The sequence below is a fragment of the Populus euphratica genome, unplaced genomic scaffold (genome assembly GCF_000495115.2).
Source record: "Populus euphratica unplaced genomic scaffold, PopEup_1.0 scaffold46.1, whole genome shotgun sequence".
Classification (NCBI taxonomy): Eukaryota; Viridiplantae; Streptophyta; class Magnoliopsida; order Malpighiales; family Salicaceae; genus Populus; species Populus euphratica.
Genome location: NW_011499852.1, coordinates 2,200,522 through 2,225,767, shown reverse-complemented (window position 1 = coordinate 2,225,767; position 25,246 = coordinate 2,200,522). Strand labels below are relative to the sequence as shown.

Sequence of the window (25,246 nt, the reverse complement as noted above, 5' to 3'; positions counted from 1 at the left end):
GGGTTGTTATTTTACCATGCAATACATCACATCTCTCATTAAACAGCTAGTTGTTTGGACCAAATAACTCTTTTTAATTTGGTTCTTTATCACAATAGCATGGTTTGATAAAAGTTTTTAAGAAATAGCACATGAGAGAAAAATATTTGTAAAATAACACATTATTGACATAATTGCTATTGGAACACACGGTTTCATTAATAATCACTAATGACAATTATGGGTGTTGACCGCTAACTACCGCTATTGTAAACAACTGCTAACCATCTATTATTCATGTATCCCATATTGATACATGCTGGAGTTGGTAGATCATTCAATTATAATTAACGTGTCTACCTAAATAACTAATGAAGTGCAACTGATAGCTCGTATCTATGTCAAACGGGATGCGTTACTTAAAGTCAAATTGTCACATTACACAGTTCAGGTAATGCATCTTAATAAGCTAAAATAATATGAGAAAAACAACTTATATCCATAAATCCATGATCGATGTGCATATAAAAGGAGCAGCTATCATATCATTTTTTGAATAAGAATTTCACACAACCTGTTAAAACATCAATAATATAATTATATCTCATCATTTATCAACATCAACCTATGAAAAGTTATTTTTCAATATTTATAAATATAAAAAATTTCAACATCAACCTATGCAATAATTTCCTAAAATTTATCAATATCTAAAAAAGTAAACATCAACACAAGTATTTAATTCTTATCATTTACTAATATCAACCCATAAATTATTTCCTAACATTTACTAATATCCAAAAAATTTAATATGAATACAAACAATTAATTCTCATTATTTACCAACAACAACACAAATAATAATTATTTTTTTATAATTTACCAACATACCTAATTTGACTTTGTCTTTCAAACTCACTATAATAAAATGACAAAATATGAGTTAGATTATATTCAAAATATCTACCCTCACAACATACTTATAAAATGACAAAACATGAGTTAGATTATATTCAAAATATCTTCCATCACACCATATGTTAATAAATAAGCAATGAAACTTATTAAGTAAGGTTTTCATGAAAAATATTCTTAATCTAAAGAATATAATTTATATGTTTTATAACATATATGAAATCGCTATTCTAAATCACGGTTGTTAAAGAACTGCAATTAGAAATAACAGTTTTGAATCGTGATTCTTTATAGACTATATCATTTCCCCAAAACTTTATATATAAAATTATGTTACTTCCTATTAACTTTCTTGAAATTGTCTTAGTATTCAGAAAAAAAAAAAAACCTTTTAATATCTAAGATCGATTAATTAATTCAGTAAATGTGATTTGATGATATTTACAATGATTTAAGTGATTGATTTGATTAATTGTTCCATTATAATAATGCAAGTTTTTTTTTTAAAGGATCCCTCTAGTAAAGAAAATTTTAAAAATAACATAATTAAAAATTTATTTAAAAAAATAACATAGTTTAAATAGTTGCAATTGATATATACAACTCTAAAGTCATATGTCTCATCTATGACTTTAGATTTATTTTAAAGAAATGTGGTTGAGAAAATTTCTCTAGCCTCTCAAATCTCTATATAAAAAACAACCAACTCAACAAACTTAATTAATAAAATAATATCAATTCAATTATAAATGAATAAAAAATTATTTGGATAATCAACTTAATTCTTGCTTTTCATTTCTTTTTAATTCAAATCCTATATAGTTGAATTGATCTTATTTGTTGAGTTGCTTGGTTTTTTTAATAGAATGTTGAGAAGTTAGAGAAATTGCTTTAGCAATATTTTTTTTTTAAATAAATTGCAATTAACACAAAGCCGTGGATGAGACATGATACTTTAGAGTCGCAGATTTCAACTTTAATTTTTAAGATTATGCTATTTCTTCAAATAAATTCTAATTGTGTTATTTCTTCTTCTTCTTCTTCTTCTTTTTTTTTTTTATAAAAAGAAACCTTCTATTGTGCTACTTAAAAAAAACCTTGTAGTTTGGAACTAGAAATCGCACATTTTAAGCTAGAAGAAAAGAATTAAGGGAGATTAAATACTTTGGCTAACCAGCATTACACAGAGCTTTGGAATTTGTATAGATTTCTTTCGGTAAACAATTGCCTAGAAATCGGTTTGAGTTCAATTCTTCCAGGTAGCGAAAAGTCTGAAAACTAATTTAATTGATTGAATGGAATCCTCACACAAGGCTTTGTCAACAACTGAGCTACAAGTGGAGGAAAAAAAGAAGTAAAAAGGGAGAGATAGAGAGAGAGATACATTCTCTAAGTATTACAACCCAACACAATTTGTTGAAGTTGTGATTCCACCATCCACAACAAGATTATGACCACTGACATACTTTGATTCATCGCTAGCTAGATAAAGAGCAGCTTCAGCTATATCTCTAGCCCTTAGAGTTGGACCTTTTAGGTTAGCCAGCCCTCTAACAAAGTCCTCCATCTTCTCCACTTCCTTTTCACTAGGCAATCCAAAATTCAAGGAATCTTCCTCTTCGCCACAACTTCTCCAGGCATTAACAAGCATAGATGTGGCCACCCCAAATGGAGAAATGCAATTAACTCGAATTCCATACCGGCCAAGCTCACAAGCTGTGTTTTTTGTGAGTCCAACAATGGCATGCTTTGAAGCTGTGTAAGCATGAGGACCAAGCCCTCCCATGACACCAGCCACACTAGCTGTGGAAATAATACACCCACCTCCTCTAGGAATCATCACTCGTGCTGCGTGCTTAATTCCTAGTGCCATTCCTCTAACATTCACATGCATGACACGGTCAAATTCGTCTACATCAAAATCAACAATGCTCTTGTTCTTTGATTGATTTCCAAGCACCCCAGCATTGTTGAAAAGAATATCTAACTTACCATATTGAGAAATCGTGGAGTTTATCAGGTTCTCAATGTCTTTTTCTAAGCCAACATCACAATGAACAAAGGAAACTGAAGGGGCTAATGAGTTTACGAGCGAAGTTCCAAGAGCATCCTCAACATCAGCAATGACTACTTTGGCACCTTGTCTTGCAAAAAGTCTTACTGTGGCCTCTCCAATTCCTCGTGCACCGCCTGTGACTATTGCAACTCTTCCCTCCAATCTACACAAAAGCACCGAACAATTTGAACAAAGACCTTTGATGTTTTAAACATTCAACCTAGCTAGGTACTAATTAATTCCCTTCCTTACGGTTACTAGCTTGTATAAAGAAAAGCTAGAGAACATACATATGGAAACACAAATTAAGAACTTAAGGTAAAGGGGCAAATACCTTCCCGGAGAGCGAGCGCTGTTTTCTGTCGACTTTTCCCTTCCCAAGACATGAATGCTTTGAAGGGTTTTCTCTTGCATCACTTGAGCAGGCATGATTTATCACAGTAGACAAACTGTATGTGAGAGGGAAAGAGAGATGGAGAGAGAGAAAGAGAGAGAGAGAGAGAGAGAGATTGTTGTTGGTAAGGATAACAATACGGTGGAGGGTTATATAGACTGTAGAGGCGCCGGATGCAATAAGGTGTTGGGGTTTAAGGCTTTTGCTCTTTTGTTTGGAACTTTCTTCCCAAGTCAGAGTTTTTTTTTTCTAAATAGTGTGTTTTTAAACTTAATTTCTTAAATAGGACATAGTTCCGTGTAGTATGTCATGTCAGAATTTAACTTTTTAAGTTCTTGGAAGAAAAACAAAGCACCATGCATGCTCTCAATATCTTTGGATCTCTTAATTTCTCACTGAACATGTCTTTCATCTCTTATTTGCATATTTGATTTTGAAACTTTTCTTGTTTGACATTTTCATTCCATTTAAATTTGCAGTTGCGGACGAAATTCTAAGTGCATCTCATTGTAGAGTTTATCATTTATAATTGAATGCAAAATAATTCTGTAAACGTGCATACGCATGGAGAGAAGGGAATATTTTATTCGGGATCTCCCATCGTCCCAAAGATTAAAACATTTTTTTTAATTTTAAAAGTTTTTAGATGAACTCATGTGCGTGTTAATTGAGATTTAAAAATAAATAAATAAAAAATTTAAAAATACCACCTTCTCTACGTCAAGTGGATACATTTAAGAGATGAAAGATTAAAAAATAAGAAATATTAAAATAAAAACTAGTTTTCATAATAATATTAATCACATAAAAAAGATAATGACATGAATATATATCGTGCTTTCCAACATGGCAAGGCACCCTATTTTAATAATCATGGAAAAAAAAATCTATTTTGAGAATAAAATTTAAGAATACTAAAAAAAAAAAAAAAAACCCTCCTCTCAGTTGGCCCACAAGTACATGATACCATATGATCCCACGGAATAAACTGCCTAAAAAAATGTTTTCAAAACACGTAATTGACCAAACTATTCAGAAGTTTCAAAGATTCGTCCCGCTAACTAGCATGACGCGACAATAGTCAATACTGGTTGTTAGATTGTGACCTATGGCATGCTGACAACTGTCTGGCCTTATGGTTTTTGCCCTTATTTTCAACCATTGAGACCAGTGCGGTCGTTTCAAACTTCGTTTTATACAAAAAAAAAAAAAAAACCTTAACATTTGAAACTTCAATTCAATTACCATCTAAAATAAAGCGCTGATTTCTTTTGAAGGTTTTATATATATATAAGAAAGGACTCCAATTTAAAAATTTTTTTTAAAAAAAGAGATATAATTGGCCCAGCAGAAGCATACATATATGCTTCGTCGTTCTACTGGAATAGACGGCAATATTTATCAATCTGGGTGCTTGTGGGGGTTGGGTGCGCCAGTCTTGAACTAGCCAGAAATTAAGATCCTTTTGCACCTAAAAAGGATTTTCCTCTCGTTTCATATTCCAGTACCCAACCCCACTCCCACCCCTAAAATTAAAAAAAAAACAATTAATAATATTTTTCTTTTTAAAAAAAAAAAAACCAGGCATGTTTTTAGAATTAACAAAAAATAAATTTTTCCTTCTGATTTGATTGAAGAAAAAAGCCATCAAGAAAACCTAAAATCTTGATTCCTTATATATAGTATATGATATATAAAAACTTTATATTATATAAATGCACAAGAACCCCAATCTCTGGCTTTGTTCTTTTCTAGAGATATTGTACAGTCTGGACCTTAGGGGCTTTAATAAATGTTTAATAGATTTGATTCCATGTGCGTTCCACAAAATATGTGTCTGTTTCTGTGTACAATATTTCCCTTAATTTCTCGGTTCATGGAGTACATACTCGCATTATATATTCTAAACTTTTATATATATATTCTAAAATTTTATTTAATAATTTAAATTATTGAATTAAAATAATTCTTTAACAAGAATTACATAGTGAACAAGAAATTTTAATTCTCGTTCAATACATAGATATATATTGAAGCAAGAATTACATATTCAACGGGGGATTTTTTGTAGTAATTATGCTAATAATCCCCGGTTCAATACATAGATATATATTGAAACAAGAATTACATATTCAATGGGGGATTTTTTGTAGTAATTAATATATATATAGAACGATGCATAAGAGACGTATCTCTATCATTTGGTTGAAGAGGATTCGAGATCTCATCCCACGTGGACTAGCTAGTTGGATCCCGTTTTCGGTAATCTTGACTTACTAAATGGCTAAAATATAAGAATATTATAGATTAATTTCTATAGTTTGCCGAAGACAAATTAAAAGCTATTTGTAATTTAATCCCTTTTTTTTCTCATTTTATATTACTTTATAATTTATAATTTATTTGGTACGTTTTTTTTATTTTCAGAAATAGAAAAGGGGGAAAAGAAGTAGATAATATAGAAAAGTTGATGAGAAAAAAATAGTTTTTTAAAAAAAAGTAGAATTAAATTAGAATGGTCAACCTAATTAAGAGATTAATTAATTAATTTTTGAAACTGAAACTTATCTAATTTATTTTATACAATTAGGAGAGGATATATTGATTCATAGTTTTATGACTCTTTTTTATTTCGTAATGGTCATAGTCTTTTTTTTTCTTTTTCTTTTTTTGGTCGATTGGAAGTGCCAGAATTGTGGAGTCAATATTCGGCCGGCTGCTCTTGTCCACGCAAAAACATAATGAGCCAAAGTTACAGTTTCTAAAACCGGAGAAGATGTCTAGTGATGAATGCAGCTATATTTTAAGTATTCTACATATTTAATTAATTGCCTTAATTTTCCTACAATTGAAAGGGCCAGAATTTTGGCGTCGAGTGGTTTAAGACTAAGTTTGTGTAGTTTCAAGGTGTAGTCTTTGTCCTCTAATAAACAAGTAAAAATTAATAAAGCAGTGCTTGTTTTGGTATTTAAAATATACTTTTAAAACTTTTTGATTTTTTTTAAGATTTTTATATTTTTTTAATGTTTTAATGTGATGTCAAAATAAATTTTAAAATATAAAAAAATATATTTTTAATTTTAATATATTTTTAAATAAAAAATATTTTAAAAAATAATTATTACTATAATTTCAAAAATTTTCCAAGTCGGATTTGCTACCATATCACTCCATTATTTCTTTTTATCTTTTATTTTTCAAAGTTATTAGCTAGGGTTGTTTATTTAAACGAGAATCACGCCAAATTCTCATAAAAGATTGCATGCTTGAGTAAGCCAATCTTGCAACTAGGAAAGAGCTGATTTTGCAGATTTTAAAAAAGCTGGCCATGTGTAGCACGACCATGCAAAATATTACGTTAAAGCAATTCCAATAAAAAGGGTCACAACCAAATAAACAATAATTAAGTGCAATTATCGATAGGGTCATAAGTTGGTTCTTCTGCACATATATATATATATATATATATATATATATATATATATATATATATGAAGCCTGCCAAGGAGTGAAAAAAAATCTTGAGTAGAGCTACTGTAGACAATGGTCACCTAATTGATGTTAGTCGCTTGATTATGTTGTGAAGTAGTTGCTCATAGAAGTTTGAGCAATAATTCGAACAAGACAAGGCGTCAATGCCATAGATCCTAGTGTTGTTCAAGAAGAAATTTTATGGTGGAGTCGAGTCCATTGGTTATAACTTAGAGGGCTGGCCATGTCAAAAACAAAAAAAAAAAAAAGTTGAGATTTGGATTTGGTCAAAATTTTCAACACCAAGGACAATGCAAGTAATTTATTGGGATTTAGTAGAAGAAGTAACACCATTCTAAACTACACATTGAAAGCACAATAATAAATCCCTTCTATTTTTACATTTTGAAAGTATTTTGAATTTTTTTTTAATTTTTTTCAAATTATTTTTTTAATTTTTTTAATATGTTAATATTAAAATAAAATTAAAAAAAATATTATTTTAATATATTTTTAAATAAAAATACATTTTATAAAACAATCACTTTTATTACTCCAATCATCTACTAAAAACAAAACCTTAGTTGTGTTTCTACTTGAACTTGGTAGCATATCATCTAATTTTTTTTTTTAATTACTCACTTGTTTATTTTTGTATTTGAAAAATATTTTTAAAAAAATTAAATTTTTTTATTTTTTATTAATTTTAAACTAATATATTTTTAGTTTTTTAATTTTTTTAATAAATTAAAATAAAAAATAATTTTAAAAAAATAAAATAAATTATTATCATATATTTTAATATAAAAAATTATTTAAAAAATAATTATAAGTACACTAGCACACAGCCAAAAATTATCACAGGGTACGAGCTGTAAATCTATCTCTCCTTCTACCATGTACCCAGCCCTAGCCCGGCATAATAATTCTTTAGACAGGAGGTGGTATACGGAGGTCTGTGTGTGTGTGTGTGTGTATTGAAATATTGGCCAATTATATGGCTCCTACCAAACAACTATCCGGGAGTTGATATTGGCACTCCACCCGTAGTTAAGCACTCTCTTCTCTCATACCAGTACATTATTTTATGAAATGACAGAAAAATCTTTAGAAGAAGTTAAACCTGAACACATATGCTTTCTTGAAGAAAGTGTTACTAAAGAATCCAACAAAACAATAACTGGTGACCTAAATGATTAAGAATCCGTTTCTCTAAGCTGCTGCTTTTGGTTTTAAGGTTGAAAAGCATTAATATTTTACATGTTTTTCAACATAAAAAGCAAAAACACAAAAACTTGGACAAAGGGAGCCAAAATACAAAAGAAACAATTTCGAACCTTTTCTTTTCAAATTGCTTTTGAACATTCTCCAAAACCCTCGTATCCATTTTCCCCTCAAATCGCTAATGCTCATTTCAAATGGAGAGAGGTCTCTGTGGGAGTCCGTTCCTTGGTTAAATGTAAGCAAAGGAGTACTGAACATCAGAGTTGGTGAGTCCGTTCCCTGGTTAAATGGAAGAGCAAAGGAGTGCAGAACAATAGTAGAGTTTCCTACTGTGTGTGTGACAAATTGCTTTTAGCATTATGCCTCGTCAGGAAGCTTCTGCGTTGGGTTCTAATTCTGAAATTCTATTGAAAAAAAATAATATTGGTATTGGGGTAAGCTTGATCTAGAGAAGCCTTTTCCTTTAACAATCCCAAGTCCTCATTTTGTTTGTATTTCTTCTCTTTTTTTTTATGGTAAAATTATAATGCACAGCTATCCGATTTCCAGCTCTTTAATAATACGAGCTCACTTATTAAAAAAAAATGCCTGTTTACGAAAGAATATGAAAATAAAAGCCAGTTATTGTCTAGACAATCGATTTTAGCATAGTATTTGGAAACTACCTGTAAAACAAGCTTAGGTTACGAGGTATATTTACAGATAATTAGGTTATCTCGAATCATTGGGAATTAAAGCATTTCAATTTTTTTTTCTTAGTTGTTGACCTGCTAGGTTTGATGGGTCAGTATAATTATTAAAAATTTAGTCATTCAAATATAAATGGTTAGGTTAATTAGAAACTCTAGATTAGACTCTAGACTTCTAGTTTTTAGCATCATCTTGTCAGTCTGACAACTATAGACCTTAGCATTACAGTAGATGGGTGGCCACCAAACTTTCTCAAACCCTAAAAAATAATATTCAGACCGATTACCTGAATTAAATTAATTAAAACGTGATTTTGAGATATAAAATTAAAAGACTTGCAAAAAAACATGAAAAAAATTACAAAGTTTAAAGTATAATAATTTAATGTCAAAAATAAAAATAAAAAAATTTAAAAAATATAACACTAAAAAAAATTCAAGTCAACTCGAAGAATCTTAATGAATATACAATCTACAATATGAGATCTGGATAAATATAGATAAATAATTTTTTTTTAAAGATATACCTAATAAAAAAACAAAGTTTAATAAAAAAATAAAAAAAATACCAAGTCATGTTAACTATACCAACTTGTTATTGGAATAACCAAGAAAAAAAAAAACAGAATTCTAAAACAAATAACTTAATACAAGATGATGAAATTAAAAAAATTAAAAAAAATTAAAAAAAATAATTCAAGTTAATCTAGATTAACTTGATTAACCTGCCACCCACGTTATGAGATTAAAATAAAAGAAAACTAGACTTCCAAAACAACTTAAAAAAGACTCAATTTAAATTAAAGAACACTATAAAAAAAAATACAAGCTAACTTAGCCTAACTTGATCAACTTGTTATAGAAATAACAAAACAAAAAGAGAAGCAAAAAAATAAAAAAGGTTAAGGGAAAATGATTTAATGTAAAATGATAAAATTAAAAAAATTAAAATCATAAAAAATCAAAGTAAAAAAAATTTAATCCAAATTAACTCGATTAATCCGTCACTCATGACATGATATCAATATAACTTATCAAATTAATTGGCACACAATATATTTTTTTATTTATGTTTTATAAAATTATTATTATCTCATAATTTGGATCATAGATCTTATATGCTAACATAGATTGATTCGAGTTAATTTAACATATTATTATTTTAATTATTTTAATTAAATTATATATATTTTTTAATTATTTAAATTATCTTTAAACTTATTAAATTAACAAGAATATACGGGATGAGTCTCAATGTAATTTACGAGTGCGATGAACCAACATTAGATATTGAGCAGTCAGCACCAAAGGAAATGAATGGACCTCAAGCAGCCATCAGATGAATTGGCACTCTTTATATCTGCCGACCCATCATCTCAAATGGCCTATGGTACATAAAACAGAGCATTTGAGTGCACTATGCCATCATTCATGCACCTGTGGTGGTCCTTTGCAAAGACCTCCTCCTCTAGTTCGGAACCCAAGTGGGGTTTTCAGTTCATCGTACACTCAAAATCATTGTACAATTAGCCGGAGAATGTCCAAACCCCATGAACACGCATCATGAGTTATTCCTTGCATCCAGCTGGTTTTCTTCGCTGCATAGGTACGTAGATCAACATCACTGTCTCTTAAGTATTTACTTCTCTATCTTCTACAGTTATGTTTGTTTTTACATTTTAAAATATTAAAAAAATATCAAATTAATTTTTTTTTAAATAATATTTTTTTTATATTTCCAAATAATATACTAGTATTAAAAATAATTTTTTTAAAATATTATTTTAATATATTTTTAAATAAAACATACTTTAAAAAAACAACCAACTTACGAACTCCCAAACACTATCTAAATTGAATAAGAAGAGAATCGGTGTGGTTTGGTTTTGTATCGTATAAAGATTTGCTATGGTCAGTTTCTTCTAGGCTGGCAGCCTACATAGTACTATTTTATTCCATCCATCTTAGGTTCCTTGTAAGCCCAACGTTAAATTAGTTTGACTTCCATTTTCTGTACTAAAATTAACTTTGGTTAAATATGGTGTAGAATAATCATATGATAAAACAGGAGAAAAATCACTTCATGCATTACATTCGGCTATAGAGCAAAGAAAACTTTGTTTTTTGTTTGTTTTTTTTATTATAATTAGAATCAATATAATTTAGAGAACTTTCAACCTTAATTCTAAAGGGCTAACAATCTCATGAAATACAATAATTTATTTTAATGAGAAATGGAATAAATGTACTATGGCATAATCATAATGGATACATGATCCCAATCATTGCAAAATTTTCATACTTGAAATGCAAACTACATCTCATTAAAAACAAAAAATACATATATTTTTTTATATATAGATTTCACCATAAAAACCCAACTATAATCCTAATACTAATCAATGGTTAATCTTTAGTTTTTGTGAATTTTAAGATTTCATTATGTGTTAGAGATTGTAGATTCTCTTTTTGTTAAAGTGAAAAGGACAATAAAAAATATATGTATATATTTTTTTGTTATGCAATCTTACTAGAGATGTTTACAATGCATTATCATGCATTACAATGCATAATACTTTTTAAAATAGTCCTTTACTTGAAAATATACTAAAATAATTTTTTTTTATCAAGTTTTTTTTTTCATTTATAACATCAGTATATCAAAATCATCATAAAACATTAAAAAAAAGTTTTAATTCAATGTTTTTTTAAGCTAAAAATACTTTTAAAAATAACTTAAAAACATAAGTAGAAGTTGTATCAAACTAAATCCTAATTGGGTGATCATAAGTTGCAATAGTTTACTTATAAATTCCTTTTAAAACTAAAAAAGTTAACATATATAATTAAAAAAATTTAAAGTGTTTATAAATTAGGGTAAATTATTAAAAACATTGAAAACACTTTATATCTATATTTTTATTTATTACAATTTACATATTCATTTAAGACTAGCCTAAAATAAAAGTGAAAAAAATACTTTTATTTATTAATCTATCATCACAATTCTTATTCTCTCTCTTCTCTTCCGTAAAGAAAACCACGAAAACCTTTCCTTACAACAAAGAGGTATTTGAAAAATACAAAATCATAATGTTAATTCGGTTTGTACTCCTTTTAAGTATGTTTATATTGGATAATTGACAAGAATCAAATATATTATTGTCATGTAAATTTCTACATAACAAGCTTTCAAGTAACAAGTATAAATATTAGTGGGCATGTTCTAAGTAGACTTGAACTGAAGAAATATAAGTTTGGTAATGATCACTTTGAGCCTACCATCTTTAGATGTGAGTTTAGGCAAAGATCCTATAAAGATCCACCATTTTGAGCTCATTTGGTCTATACAAGACTTGAAATTGGATCATGAAGTCCTACCATCTTTAGCTTAGCCTTTCTATTATTTGGTTCAAGATTGAGCTTTTAGGGACCCACCATCTTAAGGTTGAGTTCATGATAGTGATGCCAAAATGTATCTCTCTCTTAATAATTAGTTAAGTTTAAGACTGAAAACTTGAACTAACTACTAGGTCACTTGTGTTTATCAACTCTTTATTAAGAAAGTGTTTTATCATTTACTACTAATATTATCTCTTTACTATCACATAATCCATAAAACGATGGTAAAGCATGCTTGTTCCATACCTTGACCCACTAAAACATCTTTTTTCACACAATATATAACATCATCACTCATCGTTAAAAGATGTTATCTCACCTAATTGCTCTTATAATATATTGAAAAGTATATTCATATATTTTTCTTTTACTTTATATGCAAGTTGACATGATTCATGGGTATATATTTATGAATTGCCATATTAACTCATATATTTCTTGTGTTCAACATCTTCTTTCATTACTTTTGCAACATATAACACACAATCATTAAGGATATATTTTTATTTTATTTGTATTATTTTAAGTATCAAAGAGTCTTAACATTATAAAAAGGACTTGGTTTGCCTTAGCTCATAAACTACCAATCAAATACTTTATCTTTAATATTTAGAACTCATTGATCAATGGTGAAAAGGATAAGAATCTCCTGAAGTTTGCTTAAGATATCCTTAAATAGTTATTGATAAAATATTTAAAACCTATTTTCATATGGTTGCAATCAATAAAAAAAATATAAAATAAAATAAAAATATGAAAAACATTTAAACAACCAAAAAACTACATTTTTTATGAAGTTTATTAACTTGTAAGTTAATAAAACTGATATAAAATAATTAAATTATGAAAACCCATTATTTAAAACAATCATATAACAAGAGAATTTATAGAAATGTCAAAAACAAAATGGAGAATTGACATTGACATTGACCTTGGCATAAGTGGTAATTGATGATAACCTTGTTAGTGCTTTCTTGAAAATTAACATGAGAAATAATATATTTATGATGACCAATGTTATGAATAAGTTAAATGAAAAAACCATAAAAAACTCGATTCTACTAATTTCTTGAGCTTTATAGTTTTGGTTTTGAGTAATGCAATGATTGTGAAAACACTAATAGTAAGGAGTTGTTATTAACCATAATCGGGAGATTCACAAAATTTATAATCAAATTAATCAACCAACAATGTTTATTTATATTGACCCATTTTCTTTCATTCTTATAAAACACTTTAAAACTTATTCAAGCTTTCTATTATGAACATAAACTATTATCATTTCATATTTTATGAGATGAGATCTCCTTCAAGCATTTAATAATAAGCATGTCATTAAATATTTTCTCTACAACACTACATTTTCTTATCTCTTATAAGACTAATCAACATTGATTGTAAGTCACAACATCATAATTATGTGGACTGTTATTATATTTATTTTGAACTCTTAATCCTAGAACTAGTAAAATATAAATGAATCAATAAATTTCTTATATAAGCACCCTCATCAAACCTATGTTGTAGCACATTCCTATGAACTTGAAACCATTCATTCAAACCCAAACATTTACCACGAGTTTGTAAGAAAAAAATAAAACTATAGTTATGAGATCTTACACACTTTCTGAAATACTGAGTAATTAAATTTTAATAGCTAAATTCACTTATAAAAGTATTTTGAATAATAAAATGCTAAATTATAAATCTATAATACACACACACCAAGTGGAAGATTAATAACTTAATGTGAAATTAATTTTACAAATATTAAGATGTAAAATATAATATAAAAATGCAATATATAAAATGTTATTATATTAGCATTTGTGTATCAAAATTAAGTCTTTTTTCATGGAAATTTTAGACAAGCATCCTCATACATAAACTACTATTTATATAATTAATTTCACCTATATATTGAATAAGAAATAGTCAACATAAAAGACTGAAATATTACAAGTTTTTTATTATGATTTATTTAATACCCAAAGCATCTTTATAATTTTTATATCTTCTTCCTCCTACCACCATTCTCCATCTTCTTTTTCCCCGGTAAAAATCCTCCTTTTACACACACACACAAACATCTGAATCTTCTTCTTTTCTTCTTCTTCTTTTCAACTGCAAAAAAAAAAAAAAATTAAATTATTCTTCATCTTCTTCTTCTCCACCATATACCTAACCATCTAGACTATCTCAATTAAAAAATGGTCCATGTAAAACAAAAACAGGAACCTTCGAAGCATTATAATAAACAATTTATAATCTTCTCCAAACTTTTCATTGTGTAAATACCTAGGAACCATAGTGTTCCAAGAATCTAAATTTCTACGAGATATTTTATAAAGCATGTTGATGATGGATGCATCGTGTCTCCTTAATGACCAAGTTTGGCGAGTCCAAAATCAAAGGTAGCCGCAGCAACTAGAAATAGTAACACATAGGATAATTATTTTTTATTTAATTTATTTTTTATATAAAAAAATAATTAAATTGATTTAACAAGTTAAATTAATTGATTTTAATTATTTTAAAATAAAAACCTGTTCAAAATTGATTGGTGTCGATTTGACTAGGTTTTTTCAGTTTCAATTTAATTTAATTTTTTTAGTTTTAAACTTGTAAAATCAAAACTGAACAATTAAAACTGAACGAATTGATTTATAAAAAATTATAATCAATTTTTTTTTATGATTCAATTTTTTTAATTTTTTTTAATTTTTTTACTCCCAATAACAGCCGCTAGTACAGATATCAATAGCAGCCGCTATAATAGCAACAATAACCATCTATAGCAGAAAAAGCAGCAGCAACGTCGACAGCAAGATGCACCACTAACAGCATCAACAACAGTTGGTATAAACCTAAAACGAACCTAATTGATTAGGGTTTTAGTAATTTACCTTTTATTATTTTGATACAAGAAACGATTTCAACTATTAAAAAAGTTCAATAAAATTATTTGTGTAGGAGATTTTACTTGTATAGAAAAATGTAAATCCATTTATTGTTGAAGTTACCTATAGTAACATCAGTTACAAATCGCCTCCTCATCGCTTTAAAACCTTAGCCGCCATCTACCTTTGATCAAATCGAGCTCCAGCCGCTTGACCCTTCGAGTATTCTTGATTTTTTTATCTAGACCTGTTGTTTCATCCAATTTGGGCATCGTTTCTGAAAATTTCATCACCACTCCTTCACAACTTTGGCGTCGTTTACTCTTGCCTTGAGATATTGTTTTGGAAAATGTCCTTGCTGTATTTTTATCGCTATAATTTGTGTTGGAGGAGAGCATTTTTATGCTTTCATACTCCTGTAGCCAACTCTACCTGTCCTTGGTTTTTTTCGTTGTGAATCATATGGTCAAGGTTGTTTTAAACCATATACAGGCTCGAGTTTTAGGGGTTATGGGAAGTGATTTTTGAGAAGGGGATGATATACAAGTGGAACTGCTCCTTTTCTTTCTTTTCAATACAGGGAATGCTTGCGAAACCTTTTTTAGGCAAGAAATATAGGTGACAACTGAATGAAGAAGAGTATGTAATATAAATGATCAAATAGAGGGAGGAACCATGGATGTGATTTCTTAATTTTACAGTTTCAAATCCGAAACAACATACAATGATACAGGGTTCTTCCAAGACTTGAAGCTAATCGAGCACAGCTGAATTCTATATGATCCTCTCTGATGCTAAATCAAGCAACGTACGAAAGAATTTGTGAGGATACATGGGAGGTTGTTCTGCTAGCGCCTGAGAAACACAGCAAATTCTAGCTCATTAGGACACAAGTAACTAGTTACTTATGAAATGAATTAACATGGCATGCTTGATTGTATGTAATGAAACATATAATGTAATGGATCCTTATAATCCTACGTTCGGTTGTATAATATTCAAGATTTTAATGTTATGGATCATTACAATTATAATGACTCATTATACTTTAAAAAAAAAGCTACGTCAAACCATTATACGATGAAAAGTAATCATGCAGAAACCTAATTGCAAAAACTTTTTCATATTAAGCACTAAATTTTAATTTTGTTGAAGTGCAATGACCAAAAAACTTTTAAATGAGGACCAACTTGTAAATGAAAATGATATATAAAGACAAATAATGTTTTTGAAAAATTACAGGGACTGGATTGAAGATTTGTGAATGCGCTTCCATTACCTACTTTTCCAAAGCATTACATTACCTTTTTCATTAAATTACACATTTCATTATATTCCATCTAAACAACCATGCCGCTACAGCCATCCCTAACATCAATGTTTCAGTCAATCATCTCATTTTTAACTTTTCCTAGCAGTGTTTCACTGAAGATTATTGTTTTTCAATAAATGATCTTATTTCTATGTTCATGTTTCATGCATAATTCTGCTGATATCTTTTTTAAGATAAAATGGAAAATTTCATTGTATGGTCACAGAAACAGACAAAGTCAATTGGTCACCAAATGCTCAAAAGACATCAAACGCTACCTGATGAATAAGGACAGTGGAAGGAGTCATTCCAGGAACAGTATTGACCTCTATAATCAGCACCTGCAAATAACGATATGGGTGATGGATAAATATCACGAAAGAGAACTTTTGTAAGCAAAACAGAGAGCAGAATCAAGCTCAAATATTATCTTGAGTTGATTCAGCTAATGGAAAATGGAGAATGTAGAGCATACCTCTCCACTATCAACATTAAGAAAAGCATCTATTCGTGAAAATCCTTCTAATTGCAGAGTGTTTGCAATCAATTCAATACGATGTTTGCACCTCTCCAACACCTCGTTACTGATTCAAGAAGAGAAGAAATTGCTCATTTAGTCAAACTACAATCCAAAGACGAAAAGATGATCAATAAGAGATAGATGAAGAAAGAGAGTGCTTGCTCCGAATGTCATTGCATGCATTAATTATATTATCATGAAGCATGGTAATTTTCTAAAAGATGGTCAGAATGATCATGGGAATTGGAGTTGATATTATTTCAGAATAGCTATCAGTACAGGATGTCTTAATCATGGCATTAACATAAATGACAATTTCATATAGCAGTTAACAAACCTAACAATTGATGCTGGTGGAGGAGTAAGATTGATGCCGGTTCCACCTGTCAAGTAATATCAATGTCAAGATACCAGCAATGCCATCTAAACAAATTTAGAATTTCTTCCAATAGGTCATGCAAAAATTCACAAATTAATTCCCTCAAATTAAGCATGAAGAAAACTTCAACTGCAGCCACTAAATCATCCTTTTTGCTCCATTTTTTTAATCCTATCTAATTACTCATGTTTTACTGCATAACCAATAAGGTGCAGGACTCCCATATCAACTTCGATGCTACCATTGGTTAACTACCATGATTTGCAAGCAGCAAGTAAAACAAAAGAGATATCATCAAATGCCAACATAATTGAAACAAATTGCAACAAGCAAAAACATGTACCTTGAAATTTCTCTTCAAGTGATAAAATATCACCAGATTCCTTAACAGTAACACTAGGGCTCAGTGAGCGCATTGATCCAAGAGTTCCTATAACACCAACTGTTATTTCTACCCATCGACTGTTTCCTTTCCACACAAGGCCTTGTGCTTTTTCACCCCCAGAGTTGGATGAGACAACAATCTCATCAGTCTCAATAAAAGGTTCAAAGATCAAACGCTCTGGAGGTGGGCTTGGCATCTCAATCATTCCATGTGACTGAACATTACACAAAAAGAAAAAGATGTTTGACTGTTGTAAGATAAAAACCCAGTTATTGTTTCGATTATAAATAATGGCTAAGCAAGAAAGATTTGGGCATCTCAATCATTCCATGTGACTGAACATTACACAAAAAGAAAAAGATGTTTGCCTGTTGTAAGATAAAAACCCAGTTATTGTTTCGATTATAAATAATGGCTAAGCAAGAAAGATTTGGGCTAAAGAGTATGGACTGTTGCCAACGAAGTATGGACCAATGAGTTAGGAAGTCACAATCATTTATTTGTTCGGTAAATGACAATGGGTTTACTGGGGGTTCATTAGACAACTTAAAAGACAAAAAGTAGCAGACTATTAATTTTCACTTGAAATTTAATAATAGTTGATTTCTTTAGGTCTTAAGAACAAAAACTTTCATGCTTATCAAAAGAAGAAAACAAAAGATGCAAAACTTTCAGAATAAAGTTATTAGATGCACCCAGGAACTACCATCCATGCACATGTTAAATGGGCATCAAGCTCATGCTCTTATTCCAGGGGATACCCTAACAAGTAATTACAGAGCTGAAATCTAAAATAATTTCCGAATTTCTTATTTGGTGCTAAATGACATGTCATTTACAACAGTTCATCAAACATGAACATGCACTTTAGCATAATAATCACCTTGAAATGTTTTCAAAGACAAGATATCTGTATTTCTAAAAACAATCTGTGACACTGGCACCTGACATTGTTATCCTGAAACAAAATTATGGAGAAGCTTCTATACCTTTGAGAAACTATCAGGTGGTATCCGGAGAAGGCAATCCTTCAAAGCTTTTATATACACTGCAAGGTCTTCAACGCAGCTGCCCGAACAAAAGGTAAGCAACATGTGATTAATTCAAATACACACAAAATATTTAACTAAGTTTAGGGATATTTGATATCAGATCAAAGAGATTATTAACAACTGGAAAAACAAGGGGTATGAACCAACCATAATCTTGCAACCCCAGTTGAGCATCCATCCCTTGCTGGTTTAACACATAATGTTTCACACTGAAGCTTTGAGATCAGCTGATCCCAAATCTCCTGTGCGGGCACATTCAGCAAATCCTCTTTTGTGCGCACATCTTTATTTATGGTAAGAACTCCCAAATTTGCAAGCTGTTCATTACTAGAGATCACAACCAACGCTATGTTGAAAAATATATGATGGAGAAAGGAAAGATTAAACATAGCCTGAGTTTTCATAAGACGATCCCTACAAGTGATTTTGTTACATACATGACTAAGAGCGAGTGATGTTGCAACTTTGTCCATGCAAGTCTTCGAAGCTGCCGCACCAGGACCTTTATTTGAAAATAAAAGAAGAATGAACAATCCGGTACCAAGACAACTAAATTCTTCAGGTGACAAAGTGTCGACTACAATAACCTGTATGAGGAACTCCTTCAGACTCCAGTAAAGACTGCAGTGTACCATCTTCTCCGATGCCTCCATGCACTGTAGAAAACATCAGATAAATTTCGTATGGAATATAATAGCTGAATGTTTAGTTAAATAAAAGAGATTAAATAAAAATTTCATCCTTAACATAGTGTTAGCATTCATTTAAGAATATCAGAATATGAACAGCATGCTCCCACATGCTCTGCAATCAAATTTCCCAAGTGTGAAAAGTTATGGCTTAACAAACGTGATGTTTCCCAGTATAAGCAAACCATTACTCAGACAACTAAATCCATGTTTGATGACCTTGCTTGTTTGGGTGAAAGAGTATGTTCAGATATTATCTAACGTGACAAGAGCTATATCTAAAGTAAAGCTCTTACTGTATATTCTTAAAAAAACAGATATCTTAGAACTACAACACACATTCATATATCAAACATGTACTATTATGTTCATGCTAACAGTGGAAAGAAAGGTTAATGCAAGCATCAATCATAACATTACAATGGTTAAAAAAAAATACCTGCAATGAAAACTGTTGCCTGAACTTCTTTGGCAAGCTTGACCCACTTCTCTAATGAATATCTAACAGGCTGTTCATCAGCTATGTCAAACCCTGTAAACCAACTATGCTTCTTCAGACATTCCATGAGGTCATTCATCACTTGGTTGCGCAAATGAGAAGTCAGCGCAGCCTGAGCTGGTTCAATAGCTTCTATGCAAGCATCAAGAACTTCCTCTGTAGTGTGTCTCAGCACAAGAGAGTAACTGCATATAAATTCCAGAAGCATGTTATAGCATACATGAAAATCTAATAAATCAAAATATGGCCGGCAATAAAAAATGTTGTATTGCTTGTGAGTGCAGATTTATAGAAAACAAATAAATAGACGGTGGATTATTTGACTTTTCAAAAAGAAAATGTATTATTTGTGCAAGCTTATAATGGAGTCGAAACATGAACAAAAATCTCTACTTACGGCAATGACCAAACCACTCTGGAACTGTCATCAGAATGGTCGTCTGAGGGGGCAAGTAAACAAGGAGTCACATCAAGCTGTAGACAACAAATTGCCAATATCAGACATTATTCATAACCATATTGTACCTCGATTAAAAGTAAAACATCCAAACAAAAATTCATCAAACACATCCGCTAACCAATATGCAAACTAAACAAATTTATAGCTAATGTTTCCTAAACTTACTTCATCAAATGCCAGCAAGTTAAGCCAAATATTTGTTCCACTCATAAGAGATACTTGCCGCTCTGAAGTGTCTCCTCCAAACAAGACAAAAATTTTACGAATACCCTCCTGTTTGTTAAATGCTTCATCAAACGGCATGAATTTCGATCTTCTTGGCAAATGAGCTGATACTTCGTTGTGTGATGCAAGATTGGGGAACCGCAAGCAAGCATGGTGAATAACACTTCGAAGAATGTTAGAATGAGAGAATCCAACCTGAACAAGAAGAGAAACCTTTTGAGGAGACGAGTGAGAATGGTGACAAAAAGCTAAAAAACTACTAGATTCACGAGCATTTCAACATTTCTGTGGCATATAAGGAATAACATGCCTCACTTCACGTGTGCATTACACGTGAGAAAATCTGTCAACTTTTAGGTACTAATGAACCATATAGAACCAAGACTCCAAAGTATGAGCCATGCATGCTCCACACTTCTGTTGCTATGATAATGTTACCATGAAATGTTTACTAATCAGCATGCCACAGTATCTGACATATTCCTATGCCAATTCCAAGCCTAGCATGAAAGAAAAAGCAACCTGATGGGGAAGGGCCCCAGCCTACAAGAAGCACGCAACTCAACTTTGCTACAGTGATAAACAAAGGGGACACAACATTCATAAGAAGTTCAAGTAGAAGCCCACAGCAAAAGACTGATAATAAGTACCTTTGAAGCTTGCTGAAATAGAAAACTGGTCTGCTCCATTCCACTAATCTGACATATTAATCAGAAATCAACATCACAGATGTAATAAAAAATAATATTGGTAGTCCCAGTAAGAATATAATTGACTTACCAGGTTAATGTCAGTGTATATTATTGTGCCCAATTCAGTCCTTCCAAATTTCCCAGCTGAAGATGATAATGCATTCATGGAATTAGGAAAAAACCATCCATCAATCCGAGCAAAATCACGTAGGCCGAGTTGACGGAATAAAATAGATGCTCCTTCTCGAATATTTTCAATTACTTCAAGAGGAAAACGAGGTGGAGTGTGATAAGCTACCTGTGAAGAAAGTAAGAACTTCTGAGACTAGAACAATGGAAGGAGGCATTACAGAGTTTACACATCACAACTCAAGACACATATGATGCACCATACATGCATTCGTTACAAAACAAAAGAAATGGGAAAAGATATTATATTCTTTCTGAAAAATGCAATTGCAATAAGAAATTCTCAGATACACTTCTGCTGTACCTGTTGTGTTGGAAGATACTTCCTTCGGTAATTGAAAATTGCATCTTCTTCTCTTACATCAACACTGCCATGAAATTGAAGCTCCACCTGCACCATCAATGACATATTACTAGATCACAGTTCTTCACCAGGTTACTCTAATTTATAGCTTGGTTTTCTAAATCTTGTAAGGCACTACTACACAAGAGCCCCTTCTTCTGATAAAAAATTAACACAACAGTAGACTATTAAAAGCAATAATTCAATTTTAAAAACACATGTTTGAGCATATAGCCAATAAAAAAACTCTCTCCACAATTCATGGTCATCTCATAAAAACATGACAAATAAATAAAATAGTATACATAAAATCTTAAAGCACCTTGGAAGATTTAAACCATTATTGAAATGATTCATGAGGGCTGAAAAGAATATACCTCAGTTGGCAGTAGAACAACAGGGTGACAATCAAAACCAGATCCCACATCAAGGACAATTGCTGTAAACTCGCTCCCTCCTTCGAGAAATATTTCAACAAGGATTTTATCATCTATCCCCTTTCGGACATGAAAAGGCACATCATAATAGTCAGTTGATCCATCTCGCATGGTTTAAAATGAAAACATTTTACGGCAATTGAACCATCTGTAGCCCAAATGCAACAACATTCCAGTTTGCTAATCATTTTTTCCCTTGCCTTCAGATGGTACAAAAAAAAAAATCCTCCCAAATCTTTAGGAATATTAACTTTGCAAACTAAGTATTCATGGTACCAAAAAGTAACCTTCAGCTTTAACACCTTCCTGAAATTGCGGGAAAAAAAGAAGAAAAAGAACTAAAACCTAGACATGAATAAGCAATCTCAGCACCTTCCATGTAAGCTGGTCTGGTGTTTCAGCATAAAGTTGGTAAATTTCAAAGTATGCATTAATGAGAAATGTTATAAAATTTAAATTACCTCTGAAATGAGATCATTTGCTTTTTTAAGAGAATCAGAAACACCATAAGCAACTGTAACTCCAATACTTGATCCAGCTCTAGCTGGCTTTACCTGCAAACATATGATGACAAGTTTGAGATCCTAATGCCGAACCATCTCACTACAGGTGCTTATTAGACTACTTAAACTGAGATGAGGAAGAGTGTCTTACCACAACTTTCCCAGAGTTAGGTTCCAATTGATTGCTTGTGAACCACTTGGATAATTCACATTCCTCAATTTCACTTCCCTAAATGCCATATGCACATGTCAGTATATCCACTCATAACCAGATGCATTGCAACCTAATGCATATCCAGCACTGAATTGATAGATTAAAAAAAAAAAAAAAGATGACCCAGACAGGCGTGACAAAAGCACTACAAATTACCAAATAGTTGGGACCAATACCTGGACTAGAAAACTAGGTGCAGTTATGAATCCTTGTTTGCTAAGTTCCAAGGAGGCATCATACTGTCAATGATTTGAAGGTAAATGGTTAGCCTCATCTCACAGAAGAAAGTAATTCTAGCACAAGTAACATTCGAAAGTTATCGAGGGTATGTGAAATATGGAGGCATGACAATTTTCCTTCTCAATTTATTTCCCAAACATCTATCAGTAATTATGTCGACCTAGGAACAGTCAGCTAATAACATGGATGCTAGTAAAAATTGATTCTTCGAATTGCCAGCAACAATCTACTAATAAAGCTCTCCTTTCATCACACCTCCAGAGATACCAACAAGTTTCAAATATTCAATGCACAATACGTAGGAAATTCGATTCAATTCTAGGGGCTTCCAAACCTAATAGCTTATTACAGCCTAATAGACTGTCTCCCTTACCTTATCAAATGCTTTACGACACTCACGAGATCCTGTGCCAACAAATGGAATATTATGCCTTTCCAGCAACTCCTGAATAAAGACCACCACCCGTTACAAAAATATATCTTTCGAGACAATATCCTATAACGCAAATGAAGGATGATGCTGTATATAATGCACCTGAATTCCACCATCTTCACCAAACCGGCCATGAATAACAGGGAACACTATATCCACAGAAGCAGCAAGATGTTCTGCAAATTCATCCAACGACGAAAAACCTTTGGCAAGGCTGCACAAAACACACAATTAGCCATCCTTTTCTGCATTAGAGGGGGAAAATAGCAAATAAATAAAACTTTACCTTTCAAGCTTAAAATCAAAATCCGCCGGAGTATTTGAATATACCTAAGAGAGAAATCACAGTTGCCACTTATAATTCAATTCAAGTGAAAATATTTCGTTGACTGAGTAACTAACCAACCTGAGCAGATGATATAGCGAATGCATTCATATCATAGTCAATATAATAGCAGTTAACTTGCAAATCATCCCCCTGTAACAACAACAACAATAACAAAATACCAAAAAAGTTACAATGCACATCCAGTAATTACAAATCTTGGCACATGCAAGGGTACCTCTATGTGATCAAGTACTGATCGAGCAGAGTTGAGGGAAATCCCACGCTCAGCAGAAGGACCTCCACAAATCAAACCAACTCTTAGAACTCTACTATCCTCTTTCGAGACTCCATTGTCATCCACCACTGCCTCCGTCGTGGAGGCAGCGCGTGTTACTCCAACGCCGGAGCATCGCGTCTTCGAAAAACAAGAATCACTGAATTTCCGGTTCCAATTGTACGAATTTGGGTTATCAAACAGCAAGTTCCTTCCAACGGCATCGTTTTTGTAGTTTCCGTTATGGAGAAAAGAGAGCTTTGAAGCGAAAGAAAGATATGACGATGCCATAGAAGGAGAATTAGGATTTGCTGTTGAGTAGAATTAGGATCAGGTTTAGTATTTAATACAGAAGTTAAGAGAGTGTGATTGCTTTTGTGTTGTTTCATTTTGAATGTTTTCTTTGTCTTCTACCACCCAAAAAAAAAAGGGTCTTGCGGGCCGGCAGTGTAATGCCAACGCCAATTACAATAGCTTCTTCAATGGACGAGCGAAACAGGAACCGAGAGGCCAAAACACCTTTTCTATATTAGAGAGTATTAGTCAACAGTGCTAATAATGGATAATTGATTACAACTATTTTGGTTTGGTCTTTCGAGATTCGGCTTTGGCTCTATATTTTTTAAGAATAGGATGATAATGTTATTGGGTGTCCTACGCTACAAATTCTTGTTCTTGGTCATACCGTAACAGCATCCACCATTCAAAATCACACCTCTTTCGTCTTTTTTCTGTCAACAGAGATTAAATTATCCATGTCCAGCAATTTTTAAAGACACCCACTTGTGTAATAAGCTCAAGGAACGTGGAACAGTGAAGTTTATTCTTCTATGTAACTAAAGTGTTCCCTGACAGAATTCACACCACCTTATCTTTGTCATCGGTTTGATTCGGATTCAACCTTCTTAATCCCTCATTGTTATGCCGGCCATGCAAAATGAACGCCGAAGATGATCGAAGGCATCCATAGTAGCTACAAACTATACCAACGACAACGAGGCACAAATAATAAGATAATAGTGAGCTGCCGGCAGTAACAGAA

The 25,246-nt window shown here is 31.4% G+C and overlaps 2 protein-coding genes across 3 annotated transcripts; both read right to left on the bottom strand.

The window, feature by feature from the left end:
• Window positions 1–2,166: 2,166 nt before the first annotated feature.
• Window positions 2,167–3,437, bottom strand: LOC105121887 (short-chain dehydrogenase reductase 2a-like). Its single transcript, XM_011020743.1, has 2 exons — window positions 3,285–3,437; window positions 2,167–3,113 (listed from the first exon to the last, which is right to left on the bottom strand). Exons 1-2 carry the CDS (start codon window positions 3,377–3,379, stop codon window positions 2,291–2,293), a joined length of 918 nt encoding a protein of 305 aa, XP_011019045.1. The 5' UTR covers window positions 3,380–3,437; the 3' UTR covers window positions 2,167–2,290.
• Window positions 3,438–15,571: 12,134 nt separating this feature from the next.
• LOC105121886 (D-alanine-D-alanine ligase family) lies at window positions 15,572–24,758 on the bottom strand. Of its 2 annotated transcripts, XM_011020741.1 has the most exons (24): window positions 24,166–24,750; window positions 24,009–24,080; window positions 23,889–23,932; window positions 23,705–23,816; window positions 23,543–23,614; window positions 23,106–23,168; window positions 22,867–22,944; window positions 22,674–22,766; window positions 22,153–22,272; window positions 21,737–21,823; window positions 21,332–21,541; window positions 21,202–21,249; window positions 20,492–20,746; window positions 20,264–20,340; window positions 19,807–20,051; window positions 19,266–19,334; window positions 19,116–19,180; window positions 18,826–18,995; window positions 18,616–18,694; window positions 17,585–17,840; window positions 17,200–17,245; window positions 16,818–16,926; window positions 16,621–16,683; window positions 15,572–15,885 (listed from the first exon to the last, which is right to left on the bottom strand). In XM_011020741.1, exons 1-24 carry the CDS (start codon window positions 24,493–24,495, stop codon window positions 15,805–15,807), a joined length of 2,844 nt encoding a protein of 947 aa, XP_011019043.1. In that variant the 5' UTR covers window positions 24,496–24,750; the 3' UTR covers window positions 15,572–15,804. The 2 variants fall into 2 exon arrangements, with proteins under 2 accessions (XP_011019043.1, XP_011019044.1); XM_011020742.1 differs by lacking the exons at window positions 15,572–15,885; window positions 16,621–16,683; window positions 16,818–16,926; window positions 17,200–17,245; window positions 17,585–17,840 and adding an exon at window positions 17,877–17,961 and having other exon boundaries at window positions 24,166–24,758.
• Between the last annotated feature and the right edge of the window lie 488 nt (window positions 24,759–25,246).